Source organism: Pteropus alecto, unplaced genomic scaffold (genome assembly GCF_000325575.1).
Source record: "Pteropus alecto unplaced genomic scaffold, ASM32557v1 scaffold76, whole genome shotgun sequence".
In the NCBI taxonomy this organism is placed as follows: domain Eukaryota; kingdom Metazoa; phylum Chordata; class Mammalia; order Chiroptera; family Pteropodidae; genus Pteropus; species Pteropus alecto.
Genome location: NW_006443138.1, coordinates 19,349,306 through 19,373,809, shown reverse-complemented (window position 1 = coordinate 19,373,809; position 24,504 = coordinate 19,349,306). Strand labels below are relative to the sequence as shown.

The 24,504-nt window shown below is 30.9% G+C and overlaps 1 protein-coding gene across 1 annotated transcript in view; it reads left to right on the top strand.

The window, feature by feature from the left end:
* MGAT4C (MGAT4 family member C) overlaps positions 1–24,504 on the top strand; it is a 625,909-nt gene that overhangs the window by 580,916 nt on the left and 20,489 nt on the right. Inside the window, exon 4 of the mRNA XM_006923806.2 lies at positions 4,714–4,763. Coding sequence (XP_006923868.1) covers positions 4,744–4,763 — 20 coding nt within the window. The 5' untranslated portion in view covers positions 4,714–4,743. The remainder of the gene's footprint in view (positions 1–4,713; positions 4,764–24,504) is intronic.

The window sequence follows — 24,504 nt, the reverse complement described above, 5'->3', positions numbered from 1 at the left end:
AAAAAAGGAAATAGAAAAAAGAATAAAGTTTAGAGAAGAGAGAATAAAGATGAAAAAATACTTAAATCACAGGTAAAGTTCAAATGAAAACAAAATACCATTCTCCCTCTACCTCCAGCCATTTTAGGTTGGTAAAGATTTTAAGATTTTGAAGGCACTAGCTGCCAGCTAGAGTGTAAGAAAAAAAATCTCATACAGTTCTGATGATGTTATATTAGCTTGAGTGTTGAATGTTGATCTTTTCAGTTGATGTCAAATATGTGGGGTTTTACTACAAAAATTAGACAAATTGATGAGGGATCTAGATTTAGATGGTTCTTATATACAGAAGTGCTGTTCTGTCAGTCATTCTAAGCTGTATCATTCTTAACATCACTAATATATGTAATTTATTGATTACATATATTAGTGATTCCAATGAATTTTGATTCCAATGAATTTAGTCACATAGTTCTCTTTATTAGGAATGTCCTTTCATTTGTATGTCTAATACCTGTGTACAATTATAACAATATGTCCTCTTGTCACTTAATATTTCAATTTTGTATAACTTTTACACGTATACCTTATTCTCTCAACTAGACGGTCAACTCCTTGATGCTCAGAAATTAATCTTAGATATTTTAATATAACCCATTTCTAACAGTGTTTTATGTAAATTTATGATCAGTAGCTATAGTTTAAATAAATCATCACTCTGACTACAAAAATTATTATGTAGAACATGCTACTAGACACTGATGAAAATAAAAACATATGCAAATCTTTTAATAAAAACTTATTGAACACCTGCTGCCTGGCAACAGTGTACAAGACTCCGGGGATACAATTGTGCGCCAAATTAAATAGAGTCTGATTTACGTTCTAAGAGATCAAAAAGATGTTAAATAATCATACTAGTTAATATGTAATTAAAAGTCAAGATAAGAGATAAAAAGAAACACAATTGTTTCATATACTATTGAATTCTATATTCTCTAGCAAAGTAAAATACTCATTTGAAATCTGGACTTTTTTTCTCCCCTGGTTATACACTAAATATATTTCTTCAGAATTTATCTTTTCAACCACATGAGGGAACCACACTCCACTTGCTATGAATCCAGAAGGACCTACGGTCTAGTTGGACCTAACAGGTGGATGCTCAATGTGTGCTTGACTGTGAAAGGGGATCCTGGACCCTCTTTCACTGTTTCATTTTTCTGTGAATGAATACTGCGCAGGGAATGCTCAGCTCCAGGGTCGTAGGTGAGCCTGAAGGGCATCTTAAATTCAGCGAAGGCAAGCCATGCTCCACCAAGGGGCAAGATGTCCTCCCTATTTAGTTTAAAGTGTTTGAAGTTTATTAATTTGCCTTTTAGTCATCTCATCTATAATGAAGGAAATGTTCAAGGTTGAGCTAAGGATTTTACAATGTCATAGGCACCAAATTTCCTTGTAAATATTTAAGTTTTAAAAGGTCGTCACAGCTAATCATCTTATTTAGAAATCAGCTTAAATATGCGAGTGTTCATACATATAAGCCAAAGCATGTTGGCGCAGAACCGACACCCTTCATAGTTCCTCTAAGATCTTTCACTTTGCATGGCTGACACTGCAACCCCAGTAAAGTGCAGCCAGAGTCCAGTGAAAGAAATGAACACTTTGCCTCCTCTTACCTTTGCTGCCGTTTGCATTTCACCACTCAGCTTATAGAGATGAAATCTATTACTCGGAAGACAGTGCTTGCACAAATGAAAGATAAATTTTTCTTCTAGATAGGACAGATCAGCGAGACTCATAAAATATTAATGATGAAAGCTTTGGGAATTAGATAAATCTTTGGCCATGGGATTCTTCTGACAGTGAAGCACGGTCAAACTTTTTTTTTTTTTCTGTAAGGTTCTCATCAAGAATGATATGAAGGGAAAAGAATACATGATTAAGATTCAGATGAGCATAGCTTTTTTGAGGAAGGTAATTTTCTGTCTTTTATTTTCTCTCATGTTTTGTGTTTCTTATCTGACGTACATTTCAGTGAGTGATGTGTTGTTATTTTGTTTCTTGAAGCTGTTGTGTGCTCATGAAGGCAATCACTTGATAATAATACAGAAAGTCCACATTTCTTATTATTTAATTTAACATTAATAGATTAATAGTTGACATTTCTGTGATGGAAGCAATTTATTTATCCAAAAATTAGGGATGTTTTGAAGCTGTATTTAAATACATATCATTAAAGAAAGACTCTATTTTTCAGAAAGTCAATGTACATATATTATTCTCTTGCTGAGATATAATATTGAAAATCCTCCATAACTATTAAAAATGTGTAATTATTTTTGTTTACTGTCTCTTTGTAGAAGCTTTAGCCATTTACTGTTACCCTGAGATTTTTTCTAATGTGTTTTTATTTTATACAGAAACAAAGTTTACATTTAAAAAATTTCAAGATGATAGAAATGTATCATTCTCTTATTACAACAAATATATGTATATATTTATAAACATATATTTATATATTATATTAAAGTATCTATAATATTATATATTTGACTTATGAAGTTTGAATATTGGAAATTTGTTAACAATAATAAAATTATTAGACACTTATTTTTAAATTTTTTCCATTTTTTTATGCTAACACTTATTTGTAGTATAATTCAAAATATTTTTAATCATGCTAAATAACAGAAGTATATAAAACTAACCATTGTTTATAATAATGTCTCAGGAAGAAAATCAACCAAGATAAAAGTAAATATAACTAAATCATATCTATTAGAATTTAAGTGACATTGAAAATACTAATAAGCTAAATATTCATAACCAGAAAAAGATCCTTTTTCACTTATACTCTTTATTTCTTTACCTAAATAGGAAAAAATATAATAATTTTATTTTTAGATCAAAATACTTATAAAAATAAAAGATTTAATACAGATAAATATATCTTTGCTTTATTACCTTTTACTTAAATGAATATCTTGTTTCACATATCTTTTCTCATGTACATCCCTGTGATATTCTTCTCAGAATACATGAACAATTATGAGCTGAATATAATTCTATAAGTCACTAATGGGTTCCTAAGATCCTGGGCTTACGGTCTATGTTTAAGTCTCTAGTTGGTGATATGCATACAAGGATAAGTCAGCAGATTCCATTTTCTTAATCAGTCTTTCAGAAATTCATCAACACTGTGGTAAAAAAAAAAAAATCAGATGTGTTATTAAAACATATTTTAAAGTATATTTAAATTCACCTCATTTATTGGTAAGAGGCACAGATCCATTACAAGATATCTGGTCGTGAAGGATGTTATAATATTCTTAAAATCAATACAGTTCTTTAATGATTGCCTGATCATCTGCTTACCTCCTTTAGTATCTGGACTCCCTTCATCAACGTATTCCTCCATCCTTAAGTTTGAAAATGTAAACTCCATAGTCTAAATGCCCCACTGTATCCAAATACCAAAGCTTGCCTAGAATTGGACTTGCTACAGCCTTCTATGTACCAATTTATTGGGTCTGGTTGTAGGTCCTGACCCTTCTGCTCTGAGTATAACCAATTAGCTGTAATGATAATAGCTCCATATTGAGAAATAAATTTATTTAAAATGTGAATCTCAAATGACTACTATCATTTTAAAATGTCAATCTCCAATTTTAACTATTCTTTTCATATGTAGAAGCAAAAGAAGAAGGTAGAGAAAAATCCAGATATCACAGTGAGAGTGTTGTTGATCACAAAAGCTGACCACAGAACATCTAGGTAAAGATAACAAAAGCTTATGGATATGTGAAGAGGAGCAGAGAAATATATGGCTTAAGAACATATGAATTTTCACAATTAACCATTATCTAAAAGAAAAAAATGTTTACATAGCATCAAACTTCAGAAAATAGCTCTGTTGGTTCCTTACAGGCGCTTAAATAACCCAGAGTGACACTGAAGTTTTAAAAATGTAAACAGTACTTTTAAGTATAGTGGAGGAAAATAATACAAAATGACAACGTATTTATTCTTCGAACTATCTTTGCTTAAGAATATGCACATGATTTTAAAGACATTATCTTTAGAGAGTTCTCCATGTATTCATTGGGTTATAACTGCACAGTTTTCTTCTGAATACCTTTATTAACACAGTCTGGCAGATATTCAATAGCAAACTGTGTTTCAGAAAACGAATTTTTAATGTTGTAGCAGGAACAATCTCTTAAATGTTGTAAGACTTTATACATGATGGAGAAATCAATAACATGGATAAACATGTAATGAACTAGCCTATGCACATTTTAGGTGAAATAAAGTGAAGTAATGTGGACTGAAGTTACTTCCTAAGGGCAAATAATCCTGTGCTTAAGTGGAATATTATAAAATAGATCAAATTTATTTATTAGCACAAATAAAATCAGTGATAATGTCAAAAGATTAATAATATATACATCTTTATATTACATAATATATACATATAATTTAATATGACTATTTTTAAGAATAATTTAAGTCAATATGAAGGAATGTTCTGTCCTTTTCTTTATAATATATAAAATAAAGTTGGTTAAAATGTTTATTCTATAATTTTCTGTCAATTTAGAAAACTTTAGTAAATATGAGCATAATACAATTGTGCAAAAATAACAAATTATCTATAATACTTTTTATTTTATTTTTATCAACAATAAACCAAAGGATAATATGAATAATATTGGACTTTCTTTTTTCCAGTGTGTCAACATTTTCTCTGCAAGACGGATTATGACAGCTTCTTTCTTAAGGTGAGATTGGATGTCACTCACAATGGAATTCTGAGGGCCCATAAAATTTTTATATATTATCAAAAACATCACAAAAGTCAAATTGCTTGGGGTAGCTATGCATGCCTAAATTAAGGACATTAGTTTTATGTACACAAGTTCTGTTTGTCTAATAATACTAATTTTATTTTAATTGTTTTTATCTTTTCATCTGGAAGTTTATTCTAACTATACAGGTTTAACATATTGACTTAAAGCAGAAATTCAAGTCGTTGGGTCTATAAAGATACTAATACTTAATTCTTTACATTTTGTACATAGTATAAACAGATATTTTTCTTTTGACTCAAAACAGATCTCTGCTAAAACTATAATTCAAACTAATTTCCTACCTCTGTAAGTCTCCAACCTTTTCCTTCCATAATTCTGATATGCTTCTGTCATGTCTTTCTCTTCCCTAAAGCAAGGACTTTATCACATCAATCTTACTAAACTATTAAGTACTGTAAACAGAGAAAATGGATATAGTCTGTGTTTGGTTCTGCTTTTGAAGAAAATAAAAAACAGAACAAAATATAATTTGTGTTCCTCTTCTACTCTTTTTAGACTTTCCAAACACACAATAGTAATTTGATAGCCTTTGGGGTTTTTGTAATTATCATTAATGCTTACTGTTTAACTAAATGGGCAATTTATAAAATGACCATTTAAGTTCACTAGTGAAGTTATCCATATGGTAGTTAAAAAAAAGATGCTAAAATTGGTTAGGATATGTACACAAGTCTTTTCTTCTCTTTACTAATGTGAAGAATGTGTATATAAAGCAGCTGTTGTTGGCATTTTCTGGAGTAAACATTTCAAAAATGTTTATTCCCTTTGGAGGCTGGCACTTTCTCACTGGTTTAAATCAGTCAGTTTTATTCGTAGGTAATAGTGTTATATTGTTCATTGCTGTTTTTTAATACAAAATTAAAATTTTTCTTTAAAATACATCACATGCTATTTTTCTGCTTTGTTTTGTTTCTGTTTTTGTTTTTCATAAAGATAATGTGAAAATGCCATTACAAAAACATTCAATTTATAAAAGGCTGTTTTTTGAGGGAGGGGAAAAGGAAATTTTTAAACTTAAATTTTAATCCATCAGTACTGTTTATTTTCATAAGCTGTTTTATGTTTTATTTTTCAACTGTGTCCACTAACAATTAGAATTCAGAGTAATCTATCTTCCTAAATACTTACAGTGTATGTAGTTCATTTTTTCCTTTTAATACTTTAAGGAGTAGGGCTTTTTAATTATATTTTGTACTTCTTCCATTTTTACTACTCCAACTACCTAATGGTAAACCAGAGGGTTAATAATGACAAAGTACTAAGTGGAAGAAGCTATTTTATTCAAACACAGTTGAATTGCCCAGCTTCATAGGAGATATTTTAGTGAACTATTGTGCATCGTATAATGCAATGTTGGCCCACAGAAAATTTTAACTCTTTATAATCCTTTTATCACAGCAGATGTATGATCCTATCTTATTATATATATATATATGTATAAATATAGACTCCTCAGGAATTAAGTAGTCATTCTCTCAATTTTTTTATTTATTTATATTACATTGGAATAGTAAGACATTTTCAATTCAAAATGTCTAGTTTTGATCTTAATATGATAAAATTTATGAGCAACTTAACTTCTCTAAGTACATTATTGCAACTCTAGTGGGACTCTTCAACCTTCATCCTCAGCCTAAATCTGGCAAAACCTTGAATGGATGCTCTCTTAGTTAAAATTCTCAGCTTCTATGTTTCTATATTTTATGAAAATTTTTGCTTTGTATAAAATCAGCATGTAAATATTTGCTTACAGATTAGATAAATTAGTATTGATCAATATCTCTGCATGTGTTTTAGAAAAGGAATAACCTCCATTTTTTCTATAAAATAATAAAGCTGAAAATGACTCAGTATTACTCAAGAAAAAACTATTCATAGTGTCTGGATTTCAAGACTTTCCTACTGCATAGTATGTATTTGAAGAATTATGTCATGTGGCACAAAGTGTAGTAATTTTACTTGAAGAACAACTGCTATTCTCATAATAGAGAAATGCTGCAGAAATAAAAAAAGTAAAGTGGTTCTCAAACTTTTGTTCCTTTATTTTCTTAAAAAATATTGAGGACTCCAAAGAGGTTTGTTGATGTGAGTTTTATATTGATATTTACCATGTTAGAAACAAATATAAATTTTAAGATATTTATTATTTCCTCTGGTATTAACAAGAAATCCATTACTTATAACATAAATGATACCTTTTTTTAATACAAAAAATAACTACTTTTTCTAAACAAAGCACAATTTAGTGGGAAAGGTAGCACAGTTTTACAATTGGCTACTGTCTTTCATGTGTGGCTCAACTGAAGACTACTGGATTCTCATATCCCCTTTTCTATTCACTCTGTTTAAATACCACACATTATGTAGCCTTTGGGAAACTCCACTGTATACTCTTGACAGAATTAGAATTAGAAGATAAATAATGTCTTCAGAAATTATGAAAGTAGTTTTGATAATGCAGTTCCCCAGAAAAGGTGCTGGAGATCCCCTCGTGACTCCAGACCACACTTTGAAAACTACTGACTTAGTGGCTTAAAACAACCATAATTTTTCCCCCTGTGAGTCTACAGGTCACCTGCATAATTTTGCCAGTCTGACTGGGGTTGACTAAACTCAGTTGCTTGCTCAGGTATTTGCAGTTAGTTACTGCGTTGTATGGAAATTGGCTGCTCTAGGGTAACCTCGGCTGAGATGATGGGGGCCTTTCTCCACTTGGCCTCAGTACCTCTAGACACTAGGCTGCCCTATTTCTATGGCAGTGAGGGTTCCAAGAGGAAGAGCTAAAGCATAAAAGGCCTCTTTAGTTCTAGGCTTAGAATTGTACACTATTAATTCTGCAGTATTTTTTTGACCAAAATATGTTTAAAAAAATACGTAAACCTACATTTACATGTGGAAAACAGATTCTCCCTCTTGAAGGGAGAAGTTACAAAGTCATATTGAAAAGGAAGTACGTACAAAGAAGGATAAAGAATTTGGAACATTTTGTCACTCAACCAGAAAATACTACATTCTCAACAAAAACACAAGGTAAAAGTATGTCTTTGCCTCATTTTCAATTGATTTTAATTCAGTTGTATATACTATAGAAATCTATAAGAGCAGATTTTGAAGTAATAGTACTGTCATCTAAAATTCATTAGTTTCGGCCCTGCACTGTAAATGCTTGGGTGAAACCAGGGCCTCAGATACAACCAGATCATGAGATATGGGCTCACACTAAACAAAGTACATAAGACGTTGAAATAGATAACAACTTTGCTAATATCTTCATTTACAATAAGGAATATAAATATTATTTAACTGGAAATATTTGTATGGGCATAATTAGCAAAATCTCTTACTATAGCCAATAAATAGCAAGGAAATTATAGATGTGCCATCAAATATTCACTTTCACAGAGACCAGATTAGCCAAAATATGTAATTTGATCACATCTCTGCCTTATAAGAAGACACACATAGAAATCGGATGTTCTCTGATTATCAAAATAGACAATAGGAGGTCAAATGAATGAAGATCTAATGATATCTAGCTAAAAGAGCTATATCTAATGATAAAATTTTTTGTTTTTTTCCTTTTCTAACGAGATGGAAAATGCTTAAAGTATGTATACTGAATCTCTCTCCACCTCAATGATAGCTATACCATTAAGAACAAAAATACTGAACTTTTTTACAACTCGGGCTCTCTTTTCCCTGGATTGGATGTTGCGTACTCAACTGCCTAGAATCATATAGGTAATATAAATGAGTGATACAGTTCAGTTACAAACAAACAAAGTCACAGACACTGACAACAGTATGGTGGTACAACAACAGTAAGGTGGTTACCAGAGGAAGGAGAGAGTAGAAAAGGGTAAAGGGGGCCAAATACATAGAGACAAAAGGAGATTTGACTTTGAGTGGTAAACACACAATGCAATATACAGATGACGTATTACAGAATTATATATTTGAAACTTATATAACTTTATTAACCAATGTCACACCAATATATTTAATTAAAAAATAAAATATGAAGAAATGGGGGAAGGGAGACTATAGGAGACTGGAGAGAACCTTCCCCCATCTAAATGGAATTAGCTGTTACTTAAGTCCAGCTGATTGTTACAGTGTAAGGGTGAAAGCCTATTATTACTACATACTCTAATTTAAAAATAAATCTAAATATTTATGTGAAATTCAATTTTCTTTTAATACATTGCATGGACCAAACCAATCCTATTAGAATCTAGATTCTCTCTCAGGTGGCTGTTGTGAAACCTACATCATTTGAACATTGTGGATGTCATGAAATTCCTGCTTTTTAAGCCTTGTTTCAGTTGATACATTGCTCTGTTATTGAGGTTCAGACATATTGATATTGATGTATGAATATTGATATTAATTTATATTCACGATTTAGTCTTGCTATATTTTAAAAATGTGTGCAATCTTATGCTCTCATGAATTAAGTATAGGAACATCTTAAGCAAACTTAACTCAAATAAATGAAACTAAAAAGTCATAAAAAAACAGAGAGACAGAAAGAATGGAAGAGAAACAGAAATAACAATTTACTTAAATCTGCATGTAGGCAATTTTGCCTGCCATTTCACTTGGAATACCTCACTGTGAACCTGAGAATGAAATGGGAGATGCAAACCTGCTATTCTCTCAGTTATTATTAGTTTCCGTGTGTGAACTTCTCACACACCAAACAGAATGCGATCTTAGTTCTTAAAATGCATATATTTCATACGTGATGCCTAAACCTAATTAGATTACATTTGGTACTCAATAGAAAAAAGCACAATCACTTAAGATGTGAGGGAAACCACTGACTATGGCAAATCCAGTTTTAGATTGAGTATCAGTCTTAAGCATAAGCATGAAAGTTCTACTTTTGAGTATACATGTTCTATGCTTTAGTTGATAACTTTGAATTTAATGACTCCAAGAAACATTACGATTTTAGACGCTAAGGACAATTTTGAATCCTTTCAAATATATTACATTGATTGTCAGGAAACCTCAGTTTAGTCTTTATTAAATAAGAAGGTACATCAGTGACTTGGCCTTTCTAGCATTAATTTTTTTTTTTCCTTCAGCATAATGTTATGGTCAGACTGATGATCTTCACATTTCTTTGCAGCTTAAATATTCAATAATTATCATTTTGACTTTTAGGTCACTTTTTCTTAATTTAATAAAAATAAAGTATGCTTTGAACCACAAGGTAAATGATAAACATTTTCCTCCAGATTACAATGTAACTGATAGTCTATTAGAAAGCAATGCAAATATTGATTGCATCTAATTAATTTCTAGTTTTGCTTCTTCAACTTTCTTTTAAAAAGAAACAACCCAATGTTTTGTGTGTAGTAGATTTTTCAACAAGTGTTATTGGTCATTGATACCAGTGAACCATTTCCTGTGCTTTATCCTATATAGTACCACCTGTACAAGTAGTCAACTCACTAATATTATGACACATTACAAAGCAAAGCTCATCTCATAAATACATAGCCAAGTGAAGATCTCTAGCATAGACTACCATTTTTTTATTTCCCAATAATATTGATTAAAACTCAGTATCAATCTACTGACACAATGTCTTAGCCCATTCAGGCTGCTATAACAAAACACCATAGACTAGTTAGCTTATAAACTATAGTATTTATTTTTCAGTTTTGGAAGCTAGAAGTCAGAGATCAAAGCGTCAGTACGGGTAGGTGAGGATTCTTTTGAGGGTTGCTAACTTCTGGTCATATGCTCACATGGCATAAGGAATACACTGGCTCTCTGAGACATCTATTTTAGAGTCTCTAATTCCATTCACAAGGGCTCTACTCTCATAATCTAATCAGCTCCCAAAGGCTCCACCTCCTAATACCATCCTCACCTTGGGCATTAGATTTTCAACATATGAATTTTGAGGAGACACAGATTTTTAGACCACAGCACACAAACATCATACAAATTGTTTACAAGCAATTTTTCTTTTCACCAGTTAGCATGGGATTTCGAAATGTACAAACTTAAGTATAACTTTTTATTCTGTAATTTAATAGTTGTGCGAACATGGACAAATTAAATATTCTAGCTCCCTTTGTCTTTTCTGTAAAATGGCACGTGGCTTACACTAATGTTATCTTTTTCCTTTTCTCCTTTACAAATAGTTGTCAAGAAAAATTCTATTTACAACATAGGAAAAATAAACTTGGATTTCCAAATCCTGTTTCTAATAGGATTATAGGCATGAAAAATCTTTGCCCAAGTCAATCATTACTGGTAATTAAGAAATTTAGTTTTTATTATTAATGAGTTATTTCTAAACTGTCTATTCAACTAGTTATATGTGATTAAAATTAACCCCTAGACACATTCTAGTCTGTAATCATGACATTTTCACAGTTCTTTTTAATGTAAATGAGTTACACACTGTCATCAATGAATAAAGGGAAACTTTTGAGCTAGAATCTAATTGCAATACAGCTACCTTGTAAAGTTCCTTACTAGGTATGGATAACGTGCCATTACTAATACCATGCCTGATAGTTTTAGTTAGATAAGTGGTTCCCTCTTCTCTGAAGAAAAAGAATCTAAAGAAAGCAATAAACTAATTAATGATCTTCAAAAAGTATTTCTACAAGTTCTCTTCTCTTTTCTTTTGGGACTCAGTCTCCTGACATTTCGTAAAGCAGAATTCCCACAGAAGCAGAGGGAAATTCTGTGCTCTCACACTGGTAGAAGATTCTGCTGTTTTTTTACTATGTCAGATCTCTTCTGCCCAAGTAGTTGAAGAGAGGTTTCAGAGCAGTATGTATTCAAATAGGCTACATACAAAGCATACTAAAATCTGCACTGTATCGGGAACATTTCCATTATAGCTATTCTCATAAGTGATAGTAGATTCAGCCCCACATTTGAATTGGCTGTGTACTGCCTTTTATACTCCTTTCTAATGAGTCACCCTACGTTTCAACTCTATCTTTTTTGACCTGACATCGACATTTACATTTGCTTTAAACCATGACAATGCCTGATAGAGCTAGAAGCCTTTTCTAACCTATGGATTCATTCTGCTTTATTCATTGCTTAACTCTAATGCTGAACAAATAAAACTGTGTGGTACTATTAATGTAAAAGGTATGGAATGCTTATGTAAGCACAGAATCAGTCACCTTTTTATTACTAGCAGTAAAGTGTAACAAAAATAATCTACAGAAATTACATCTGGCTTAAGAAAGTATGATGTACTTTATTACTTATGTTATATCTTAGATTCATAAATAAATTCAACAGTTATTTATCTACAATGTATTTGGCAATTGGTATATGTTTAGATTTGAAAATTTAAAAATACATAATTTCTATAAGTTACGAAATACAAATGTGAACTAAATGGGAGCAGTTTATTCAACTGATGATATCAGGATAAGGAATTGGTCTGACTTTTTTGAGTGTGTGCCAAGTTCTAGTTGCTTTATTATTTTATTTAATCAAATAACCCTTGAAGTCAGTTGTTGAAGTGCCACCTTTAAATGAAGAACCATATCGTATACCTGAAACTATATTGTATACCTGAAACTAATTTAATATTGTATGCTAACTATAAATAAAATAAATTAATAAATAAAAGTAAAATAAAATGAAGAAACTGAGGAGTAAGGCCTTGCCTGAAATCACACAGCCAGTAAGTAGAAAATCCAGTATGCAAAGAAAGATGTATCTGCCTTCTGCATTATTTCTTTAAAGTCGATGCAGGATGAGATTTAGAGTTGATTTTGAAGGATGAATAGGAGTTGATTAAGCAGGCAAGAAACAAGTAATTCCAGGCACACACACACACACACACACACACACACACACGCATACAAAAACCCAATAGCAACAAAAGCACATTTGATGAAGTGAATGGCATAATTTGGGAAGTAGAAAGGCCCTCATAGATATAAACTGATTCTTGGAATGAAATCTCTAAAAAATAGACTGTAGCCAAGTTGTAATACACCTAACGTGGAATCACAAAAAACTATAAGTCACTGAAAGGTTTTAATAGGCAAGTAGAATTGTAAGAGATCTTTAGAAAAATAATGCTAATAACAGCATAAAAGATGAACTTTAGGGAGGAGTGGTTTTTAGCAGGGCAAATAAGTAAAACCCTGTAGCTCTGAATATGGGTTTCTGAGTCTAAACAATCTTGTTGTGCCAATCTATTCTAGGGTAATTTTGAGGATAATTTTTTTTTTTTTTTTGTAAAAAAGCCCATTTACCTAGCAAGTAGTGATCCTCTAAAAATATTAATTGTTGTTATGTTACTTTGGAAATAGGAATCAATGTGTTCATTTAACAAACATTTGTTGAGAGCTTACTATGTGCCAGGAACTCTTGTATGATCTAAGGATACTGCAGCGAAGAAAGCAGTTAAAGTTCTTGCTCTCAAGGGGCTTACATTCTAGAAGGAGGAGGGGAGTCAGAAAACATATTGGTGAAAAAGATTAACAGAAAAATGCCAGAGACATTTTTGAGAGAATTGACAAAACTTGATTACATACTGCATGTGGGATGGAGTGTGTCATAAGTGAGAGCAACAGAGGAAAAGTTAGAAACGATGTTAAGATTTTTGGTGACCTCAGGCAGCAGTTCAAGGCATTATGTTGTCATTAGCTAAAGCAAGAAAGCAGGCCCAAGATCACATGTGGGCAGAGTGGAGGAGAGGGGCAGAAAAATAATTTGATTTAGAACGTGATTTTGATTTAGAATTTGATTTATTTGACTTTTTCACCTTAGTTAGATACAAGCAACAAAATGTTGAGTGCTTTGGCCAACTTGTTGGGTTTACAAGTTCCTTTAAGTAGGAGCAGTATTGTTCTTCCTTTCTGATTATAGCTGTGCTAAGCAGAGATACTTATTAAGTAAAGTATAATTTAATGTTTAATTAGAATTTAAAGGACTCTTCATTAAAAAATTCTAAGATTCTTGAGGTAGAAATATTATATTCATATTTGCATCCTCATGGTTTATCCAGGTGCATAATAGGCACAAGAATGTGACAAAGTAATACATGAAGAATAAAAAGAATGTGATAGAACACACAAAGAAATGGATACACAAAAAATTACTGCTATTTTTAACATAACCCTATCTGAATAAATATACTCAACAATATGATTCCAAAGATCACTTTAAAAATATAACTCTGATATTAAAAGTTGACTGCATTGAAAACAAGTGAGTATATCATGTGAAGTGGTCTTACCTTTAGAAACCTTTCATGTTTGTAACAATGAACATTTTCAAATTAAATTAAAAAACAGTGATTTTAAAGTAATATACAACAGAGACCACATCTTCATTTAAAAAAATCTATTGATGTAAAACAAAATTATATACTAAAGCTTTGAGTTATTCAAAGTGGTTTATGTTTTTAAAATTCTCTGAAAATGAAAAAAAAAATCTCACTATGCACTGGGACTTTGATTTTTTTCTCTAATTGGTAGATCTTCCTGTGTACTTATAAGCTTTTAATAAAAATGTCTAGTTATTCCAATAAAAAGAAATAATCTTTAATAACTAACAGACTTTTTGTTCTTTTTTTTTTGTCTATTCATATAATTTGGTTTCAAAAAGTACATCCTCATGTAAAATGATTATATTTCTAACCCATTGTCAAGATTCCATTTAGAGAGATTCCCTCCGTATCTCTGCATTAAAGACTAATTTATTTTTATTTTTATTTTAACTCATTTGTTCTTTCCTAATTAAGCTACAATCTCAAAAATGTACATAAAAGTTTTGTAGTATGCCATTCTATACTGAAATAACCAAGAAACTCCTTTCATCCCAAATTCAAAAAAGGAAGAATGTGTTGTGGTTAAAATCATGGGCTCTGAAATCAGCTGCCACTGAGTTCAGGCCTTACCTCTTTAAAAGATTGTATACCTGTAAGAAATGTATTAAATCTCAATAAATTTGTTTTTATATGTGTAAAATGACAAAATAATAATGGTGTCTAACAATTTTGCTATAAAGATTAGATGAATTATAGCACATAAAATTGTTAGCACAGAGCCTGGCACTTACTAAAAGCTCATATGCTTATTATGTATAAATTTTGAAATTATCTGCTCTTAATGTTTATACTATTGTCTATTAAAGAGCATCAGGCATTTTACTACTTCGTATCTTTAATTGGGTCAGTCTTTAAAGGTCTTTTGTAAGTTCTAATCATATGACTATCACTATGTTAAATGCTGTAGACAGTAATTAGAAACTTGAAAATACAGTGTTTGGTATTTCAGTTTGAATGATTAAAAGTTATAATAATAGTAAAAGTCTAAAATGATTATATGTGGAGTGAAAATATAGTTAACTAAGGGGGGGGGGTCTGATGAGGATATTAGGCCATTTCTTAGCTATAATATCATTGTTTCCCTTTTATTTCCTTCGCCAGACCATTTGTTTTAATGCAGTGATCATACTTCCAGCCCCCAGAATCTCCCAGCAGTATCAAACTCCCACCCACACTTTTGCATACAACAGAGCAAACAGAAGAGTAAAATAATATTTTAAAAGTAGAAACATTTTTCTTGAAGCTCCACTAAAGGTTTCCCAAATTTTAATTAGAGATATTTTTGTCTGTGTTCTCAAGTAGTAAATTTACCAATTAAAAATTGGTTTGAAAATGTTGAACATCTCTGAGGTGTACATTTTCCTAAATAAAATAAACATAAAGACGTTTTCCTCACTTTTGATGAGTTTATAGTTTATTAGGGGAAAATGTGTAAAGAATAATTGTAGTAAAGTGTTAATGGTAACATGACAGACAAGTTACAAGGTACACATATGGGACCCAAAGAAAGTACTGATCACTTCTACCTAGAAGGGGGAAAACTCAGGTAATGCTTTGTAGGGGGAGCGTCACTTGAACTGCTGAGGTGGAGAGAGTGGAGGATTTGAGCAAACATAGAATGTGATATTGGGGTGGAATGCTGTCAACTATTAGGGCAAGAGAAGATGACAGAAGCCTATAATGACACAAAAGAATTTGAAATTTGTGCTGTCAGCAAATGCAATTGCAGGATGTCTCATGCTTAGGAGTGACATAGTCACTTTTTTCAATATTTTACTCCAATTGCTTTATTTGTATATTCTATCTGCCAATGCCCCATGAAGTCTGTGTGTGTGTGTGTGTGTGTGTGTGTGTGCGTGTGCACACGCATAATATTCTTTCCATGAACAATTTGAGAATTATATGTATACATCATGCTCTTTTACTCTTAAATACTTCAGCGTATGGTTCATAATATGAGGGATATTCTTTTATATAAATAACCACAATGTAGTTTTCAACTTCAGTAACATAACAATGAAACAATACTTTTTCCTAATCCACCATCCATATGTTCATTTCGTTCATTAACATAATAACATCTTTACAGCATTTCTTTCCCTCTGATATGGGATCCTGTTTAAGATCAAATATTGCATTTAGTTATCCGGCTTTCATTGGACTATTTCCAAAGCCTTCTTCATCTTTTGTGTTATTATTTTTTGGAGTATGCAAAAATATACAACAATATTCTTCATTTGGGGTTGTCTGATATTTCCCTATTTAATTCAGATTATATATTACTGATCAGAATATCACATAAACAATGTTGTGTCATTTTCAAGGTATCATATCTGGAAGCACATGATTCTACCTTTTACTGGTGATGTCAATTTTTTTTAATTTATTTTTTATGGTGACATTGGTTAACAAAATCCAATAAGTTTCAGCTGTACATTTTAACAGTAAGTCATATTTGTTTTAAGAAAGACTATGCAGAGGAGTGTGGCAGAGAGATCTGAAAGATGCAAAGATATTCTTTAGAGACAGCAGTTGAATGGAACAGTTTTAACAGCATGTGTTTGATACTTTCTGGACTACATAAACTTACTTCAAAGGCTGGAAAATTAACAAATCTTAGGTCAATAGAGAATATATACAATCAAATATTATATTGATTCTAAGCCATCACTAACTATATATAACATTTATATTGAAGAGTTATTACTGCACATATGCAATATTTTTCTAGAAAAAATATTGTAAGCACAGTATAGTCTAAACTATTATTTCAAATATGAGCTTAGCAAAACAAAGTGAATTTTAGAATTAGTAAAATCTCTAGAAAATTATACCAAAGCTAGAATGATGACTATGGGACATTGAAAATTCTAAACTGTTTTATGAATTAAAAAATATTAAGCTATGTTAACATAGTTTTACTGTTACATGTATTCACATAAATTCCAAAATTTTTCACTAATAGTTGAAATGGATAATTTTCTTTAACCAGAATATTTTATTACTGGGCGAGAATTCTTAATTAGATTGAAAACAGTTATAACGTGCAGTTTGTAATGACCTGTATTCTCAGTTAATGTCTTTCATTATATGAATTTCATAGAAAACCATGTACCTTTAAAAATTCTGGACAAGAAATAGATTCTATTATATTATATTAATTATATTATATTAATTATATTATATAATTAATTAAATATTAAATATTAGAGTAGCCAATAAAGCACATGTGAGAAATTAGTGTTTTTAAAATTGTAATTTTCAAAATAAAATTTAATAAAAATTATTGAAAAATACAAGAATTTCTAATTATTCGATAATGTTTCTTGCAGGATATTTCAACTTAGTTACTGGCCCTTGTTTTTGAGTATACAGGAAAAATCTTCTTTTAATGCTTAGTTATAAGAAGTGTCAACAGTCTGAAAAATTCCCATGAAAATTCTTCCCAAGGGTCCCCTTTATAGCCCCTTTCGCTTTTTGTTATGATGCTGTATGATCAATTTGTTTATGAGGTGAAGTGTAGTGTCAAAGCTAATAATCCTCTGTTTTCTGACTGTTGCTTATGAATGGTTCCTTATAGCATTGTTCTGTTACTATTTTTCTTTCAAGAACGTGGACATGCTTTTTTTTAAAATATACTAATAACTGGTTAATACTAATTTTAGAAACCAAATTCAATGCAGATTGAAACGTACATTTCTATGGAGATTACCTTCTTCTTAGTAAACAGTGCCATACACAAATGCCTCGCTGTTGCTGCTTTAATTAGAAAGAACCCCTTTTAACAATGTCTCTGACTCTGGAGGAATTATAAACACATAAATTGGAAGAGCTAAGAAAGCTTATTTAACTCAGCTGTCAACAGCAATCTCTCAGATCTGCTTAAATTTATTGGGAGGTGGGGAGATCTATTTGAAATGTCAATAATAAACACAGAACCAGTTCTGATAGTGTTACATTTAATACACAGAGATATATTACAAGGACGTAAGGAGTTGGCAGTAGCTATGTAAATGTACCTATCTTTTGAACCAATGATTTTAGTGTAGGACTATAGCCAAAATTATGCACAAAGGCATATTATAAGAATTTTTACTGTAGCAACTTTTTTTGTAATAGAGAATATTTGAAAATAACTTACATATATATTTAAAACAAGAGGGTCAAATATATGTTTCTATTAGACAATTTAGCTTTTTAAAAGAATAAAGTATCCTATTTGTACTGACATCAAAAGATTTCCAACATATATTGAGACAAAAAGACACAAAGCGATACACTTAATATAGTTGGATGTATGTTTTATTTTAAGTACATATGTGTGGGCACATGCATGTGTGTGTGTGTGTAGAATAAGTCCTGAAAAATTAATTTATGGGGCAACTGGTTATCTCTAGTAGAAACTTAGGTGGAGTGAAGGAGAATATTCACTGCTTTTACTTTTTATATTTTGTTGCTTTACTTGTGTAATTAAAACTAAAAGTAATATAGTTTCTATTTCTATACCCATTCCTTATAAATTGGACTTGGACACTTCTTTGTACATTATAGCATTTGTTTTTATATTAGCAAAAACTTGAGATTTCAAAAGTGATGACATAAACATAGAGAATATACCTATCATATTAAAAACAGTATTTCTCCTAATTTATCATTGTACATTTACTAGTATAGGCCAGTTTGACAAGTGAAATATATATAGATATATATTTTTCATATATGTATTTAATAAAAGAAGTCTAAGCATTAGGATTGAGTTGATGATAAATTAGTTTCATTATATAAAGAGAGACAAGATAGCATAATGTTTAGACAAGACAGTATCATGTTTAGACAAGATAGTATAATGTAAGAACAAGGTGTGCAGCGCTGGGTAGATCTTTGGTTTGAATCTCAACAACTAAGACCCTGGACAAGTTTGTTAAATGTTCCCAAGCCTCATTTTTTCTTGATTAAAAAATGGATATGGCAGTATCTGCTTATTGAAGTCTTAGGAAGATTAAAATAGATAGTGCATGTAGAAGCCCTGTAGCACAGTGCTTATCATATAATAAGTTCTCTTAACATTCAGAATTGTTTTAGTGATTTTTCATAGTTTATATTAATTGCTCATTTTCCTCAATAAATTATATAATTCCTGAAGCAACATAGGAAATATTAATCTATGAATTTCCAATACTTAATATATTTTCAAAACTATTTAATTCTCTAATATCATCTTTAGCTATTACATATAGAAATATAACTATTTTAGTATGAGAAACCTGGTGGTTAGCCTTGGAGAAACATATTTTATGTAATTCTCTTATTTTAATTTATTATCTGCACAGTACCATGAAATAGTGATATTTGGAGTACACATGGGAAATATGCAAAATAGATTACAAGATTGAACATAGGAAAATTGGTTTTCACTGTTGAAATTATTAATTTCTTTCTGAAATGAGTTTTCCTTTACAGATTTTCATTGTGCATTCAGACCATAGCTTCCTAATCAATAAAGTAATTCATATCATGGGAGAATGAAAAAGAGGAGAGACTGAAAGGTTAGTATAAAAATTATGTTTAAGGAACTGGTAATGAATCGAAGTTAATATGTCTATTTTAAAATTCATTTATTTCTTTTTCAAAACCACTTGACAATCTACTTTAGGAAATCAGCAGCTGAGAGAAAAGACAGTCTTGATTCTGTTTCCTTTTGAGAGTAAATCCAATGAACTAAAATCGTCAGACAACTGTTAATGTTATTAGACTTAATTCTGACCTTAAGAGTCTTGGAATTGACAAATGATATTGGACAGTTTCATTCTGAAAAGTTTTAAAGATACAAAAAAAAAAAAAAAAACCATTTAATCAAGTTTCTTGACAAGGAAGCGACCTTTAAGTTACCCAGCTCAACTCTGCCTTTCTGATGGGAATAAACAAGAACCAAAATTTGTTGTCAATTATCCTTGTAAATTTCAAACTATATTATTATTACAGTCATTTTAAGCAATTTGTGAATCGAAGAAATGTAGTTACTGCTTCGAGTGGCTATAAACAATGGATGATATATTCTATTTGGACTTTCGATACAGTTTTGTTAACCTATTTCTTGATTCAAGAAAATGTGAAGGTACAAAAGAGGAACTGAGCTTTGTAGTACTTAATATGAAGTCCGGTTTCCCTGTTCAGATTCAAAATCTACGAGAAAATACCTAAATCTAAATCTTGAATTTCAAGTCAAAACTGAATAAAAGAGCTGCAGTCCTTTTTCACCATATCTCTTTATTCTTAGTTCTTAATTCATCTCTAAAATGACTTAGTGGAGATCTTTAAGTATTTTTTTCTTCAACAAAAATGCTTGTTGTTTCCCCACTCCCCTCGTCCCCAAGACCTTACATATCAGATAAAAGTATTTTCTTTTGCCTCTGGAAAATAAAGAGAACTTTTACGAACTGTAGTTATGAAACAATAGTATTTCCCTTCAAAAGTCTCAATAAATTTTCTCATTATTTTCCTTTTTAATAAAATCATTATAAAGTAGAAGTTTGAAACTATCCTGCTCATTTTGTTTGTTAAGATCTTTGTAGTGTATTAATTTGTACTATTTCTGCTTAGATAGTGGTAAGATTTTAAGAAAAGAGAAATAAACAGCAACTTTATAATGCAAAAATGTTACACTCTACACGCTACTTTCTGTTGTAGACTGTCTGGAATTTTCCTCAGTTTAAGCCCCTCCTTGTCTATCATGACTTCCTCTGCAGAGTATTTCCTGTAGATATCCATTCCTAAGTAGATGGGGCAACTTTTTTCTTTTTCTATTATGTTTCTAACTGTAATCTGTGCACATTATTAAAGTCATACCTGTAACACTTAGTGGGTCTATTTTGATATGTTTACCTTCCATTTACCTTGCATTACACAATAGTGCAAGAATATGGATTTAATCTTTCTAGCACAATGCCATATACATAATGAAGCCTGAATAACTACTGAAAGAACAAAAACAGTGTTTAATATCTAGGGCAACACAGATCAAACAATTGCTAATGATGTTTCTAAAAATTATATAACAGCTACCAGGAAAGTATTTCTAACAACAGCATGTGTTTTTATCGTACTGCATGTGAAATTGCAGTCATTGTGCTTGGCTCAGATTCCTGGTATTTGGTGTGAATTCTATGTTTGAATGAGAGGATAAATCTGTGGTCAGGAGGTGTCTATAGTAGACTTATTCATTGATTTCAGAATTTAATAACAAACTTAAGAAAAATAATTCTTAAAGAGGAAAACAATTAACATTCTAACAGAGCATATTATTTAAATAATAAAATATATTTATTCATATATATTTATCTACTCAAATTGGTATTTGGTATTACTGAATTCAAATTAAAGTTTACCTGATCTATTACTGTACAAAAATATGAGGCAATTTTATTGAGATAACATATTATAGTCTTTTATACTGTACTAGTAATTGCACATGAATGCTCGCTTGCACAATCATTTTGGGGAAAAAACAGTCATCTTGTGTATTATCTCTTCATATTAGCAATAGAAATATTATCATTAATGTGTTGGAATATTATTTCTTTAACCAAATTAAATATGATATAGAAGTACATAATTTTTATATCTCTCTGAGAAACTGAGTAATCTGGAATGCATAAAAAGCCAGAAATTTGAAAAGACCTGTCATTTATTTCATTTATTATGCCTGTGTAGTGTACTTTATATATATTACACCTGAGCATTTAAGTTACCACTTAATCTATCTGATCTTCAGCTTCCATATTGGTAACTTGAGAAGAGTTGTAAATATATCTCTTGAGTTTTATGGAAGATTTAGCCAAATGTATTTTACAGCTCTGTGAATGAGTTAGTTATCAGCAGCAGCAGCATTGTTTCTTTCTTCCACAATGCATCTCAAAACTTTCATGAGTGCAACTTTCCTTAGCACTATCTCCTGTATTCTTGCTAAAGTAGTTAGTTCAGTGTTTGCTATTATTGGTTCCACTCTAGCCAGGCCTTTTTCAGTTCACTAAAAAGAAACTAGAAATCTGTAAGAGAATAATATTTTAAAAGAGGAGTTAGTAAATAAAGTACATTTCTTGTCTTAGTTGTTTTCAGTGTTCAAAAAGATTGCTCTTTCTTCTCAATTCTCATCTCAAGTTTTCCTATTTTTATAGTCAGTGGCAAGAAACCTCCAGCCTGTCAATGCTGCACATTTTCTATCTGTGTTGATGCCTAGAGTGAACTAGAAAATAAATCTTGTTGGTCATCACTGTGAACACTATGGAATAGCCTAGCCTCTATAATTTTCCACTTCACTACCACTGATAGCTACAAATGGAGAGTACAACTTGGGACTGTAAAAATAAAATCTTAAATGGGAAAACAATTACAGCTGTTTCTATCAATATCTGAGCCTTTTGTACAAAATGTAATGATAATCATGTTTTGTAAAACCTTTTTCATTTTTGTGGCTTCTTGAAGCTTTTGCTATGTCAGCAATATTCTTCCTGTTCATCAGAAAGTATTGAATACTGCCCTGAGGGCATGTGCAGCCTTCCACAAAGCAAAGTAGAAAAACAAATTGAGCAACAATTAAAAAGTCAGGTACATATAGTGGTTCATGTCAGACAGATGAACAATTGACTGCAAGACTTTTTTCATGTTTTCCCCGATGTGAGGTTAAGTGTTGAATACAAGCCCATGTGTTTTGGGGACTGTAATTTACTTTTGTATTCTGTTGATTTAAAAATAGACTATTAAGTAAAATATAAGTTAAATCTCAGGGCTTTGGGGGAGATTAATGTAGCCATATTCAGTTAGATGGGTAAAGATATGGTTTTCCTTTTTTCCACTCCCTTATAGACCATGGAATAATTTGCATACAAGAAGTGTGATTTTCCCCTAAAGAGCTGAAAGGAGAAAACTAAGCTCATCAACATTTGGTAGCTTCTTTCATGTAGTCCAAGTAATATTCCAAAAACATTATGAATTTGTGATAACATACTAAAGCATATATACTCTAAGCAAACAGCTCTAAAGTGTAATAATTCACTGTTCACTTCATATCAGCATCAATTCTTTAATAAATGAACATTTTTCTTGAGTTGATGAAAACTAGCACACAAATTCTCACACCCTGTCTTCCCAAGAAGAAATGTTATGAAGTGTTTGTATAACTAATACTTTATCTGCCTCCATGAGAAACAATTTGAAATAAATAATGCATTCATAGTGTTACAATAACAGAATCTTTATTCTATACATATATACGTATATGTATGGCTTCTAAAATTTTACACCATATTCAAATTCCTATCTTTGACAGATCAGATTATATCTATCTGACGCTTCCCTAGCATAAATGAATTACTCTGTTTTGCTACTGGTCTTCTAAGTGTCTGCAGTGTCAACATTAATTTTTTATGCTGTATTTCTTAAATATTCTAGAAGATTTTGAGTTATCTCAGTTATAAAATATTTCAATCTCCTAAAATATAAAACTAACAAGCAGCATTATCTTCACTTCTCACTTAAATAAATGATAAAACAAACAAAAAAGAGTCTATGGTGCTATGATAAGGGACAGAGTTAAGCTCTTAAGCAAGAATTAAGAGGCTATGGGAAAGAAATACAAATATTAATGGGCCAGTAGTTTTCTCATAGCTCCAAGTTCAAGATTTCTGCAATGTAAAAACGTGCGTACACACACACACACACACACACACACACACACACACACACACACACACACACACAATACACATATACCTATACAGAAACAACCTGGGTAGTGGTTGTTTACTTTATCTTTTAAAAAATACTTCACTAAGTACTCAAGTGATATGATAAGAAATTTTTAAAAAATAGTCTACATATAAAAGCTCAGAATCCAAAAGGAAATAAGACATATCAATACAATATCAAAAAAATAGAAAAAATTATGTAAATTAGTAAAATACAGATAAAATGGTAAGAGTTCAGAAAGCGAAAAACAATTTTTGACTGAAATGAGTTCAGAGAAATCTTCAGCAAGAAAGTAGCATTTTTGTGACCTAAAAATTAAAATCCAAAATTCCAGAATTGATAATGGAAAAGAGCAAATCTATGAAGATTAAATGTGAGTCAAATGTGGAGAACGGTACTTTTCTTAAATTGATACACAGACTATTCCAAGCCTAAGGAGAAAAGGAATTATGTAAGAAAGTATGTCTAAGCACAAAACAGTTTATAGTTAGGCCTTTGAGAAATAAAACAAATGGTGTTGCACCGAATAACATCTTTTTGGCTTATGTACTTCTAAATAGTTCGATT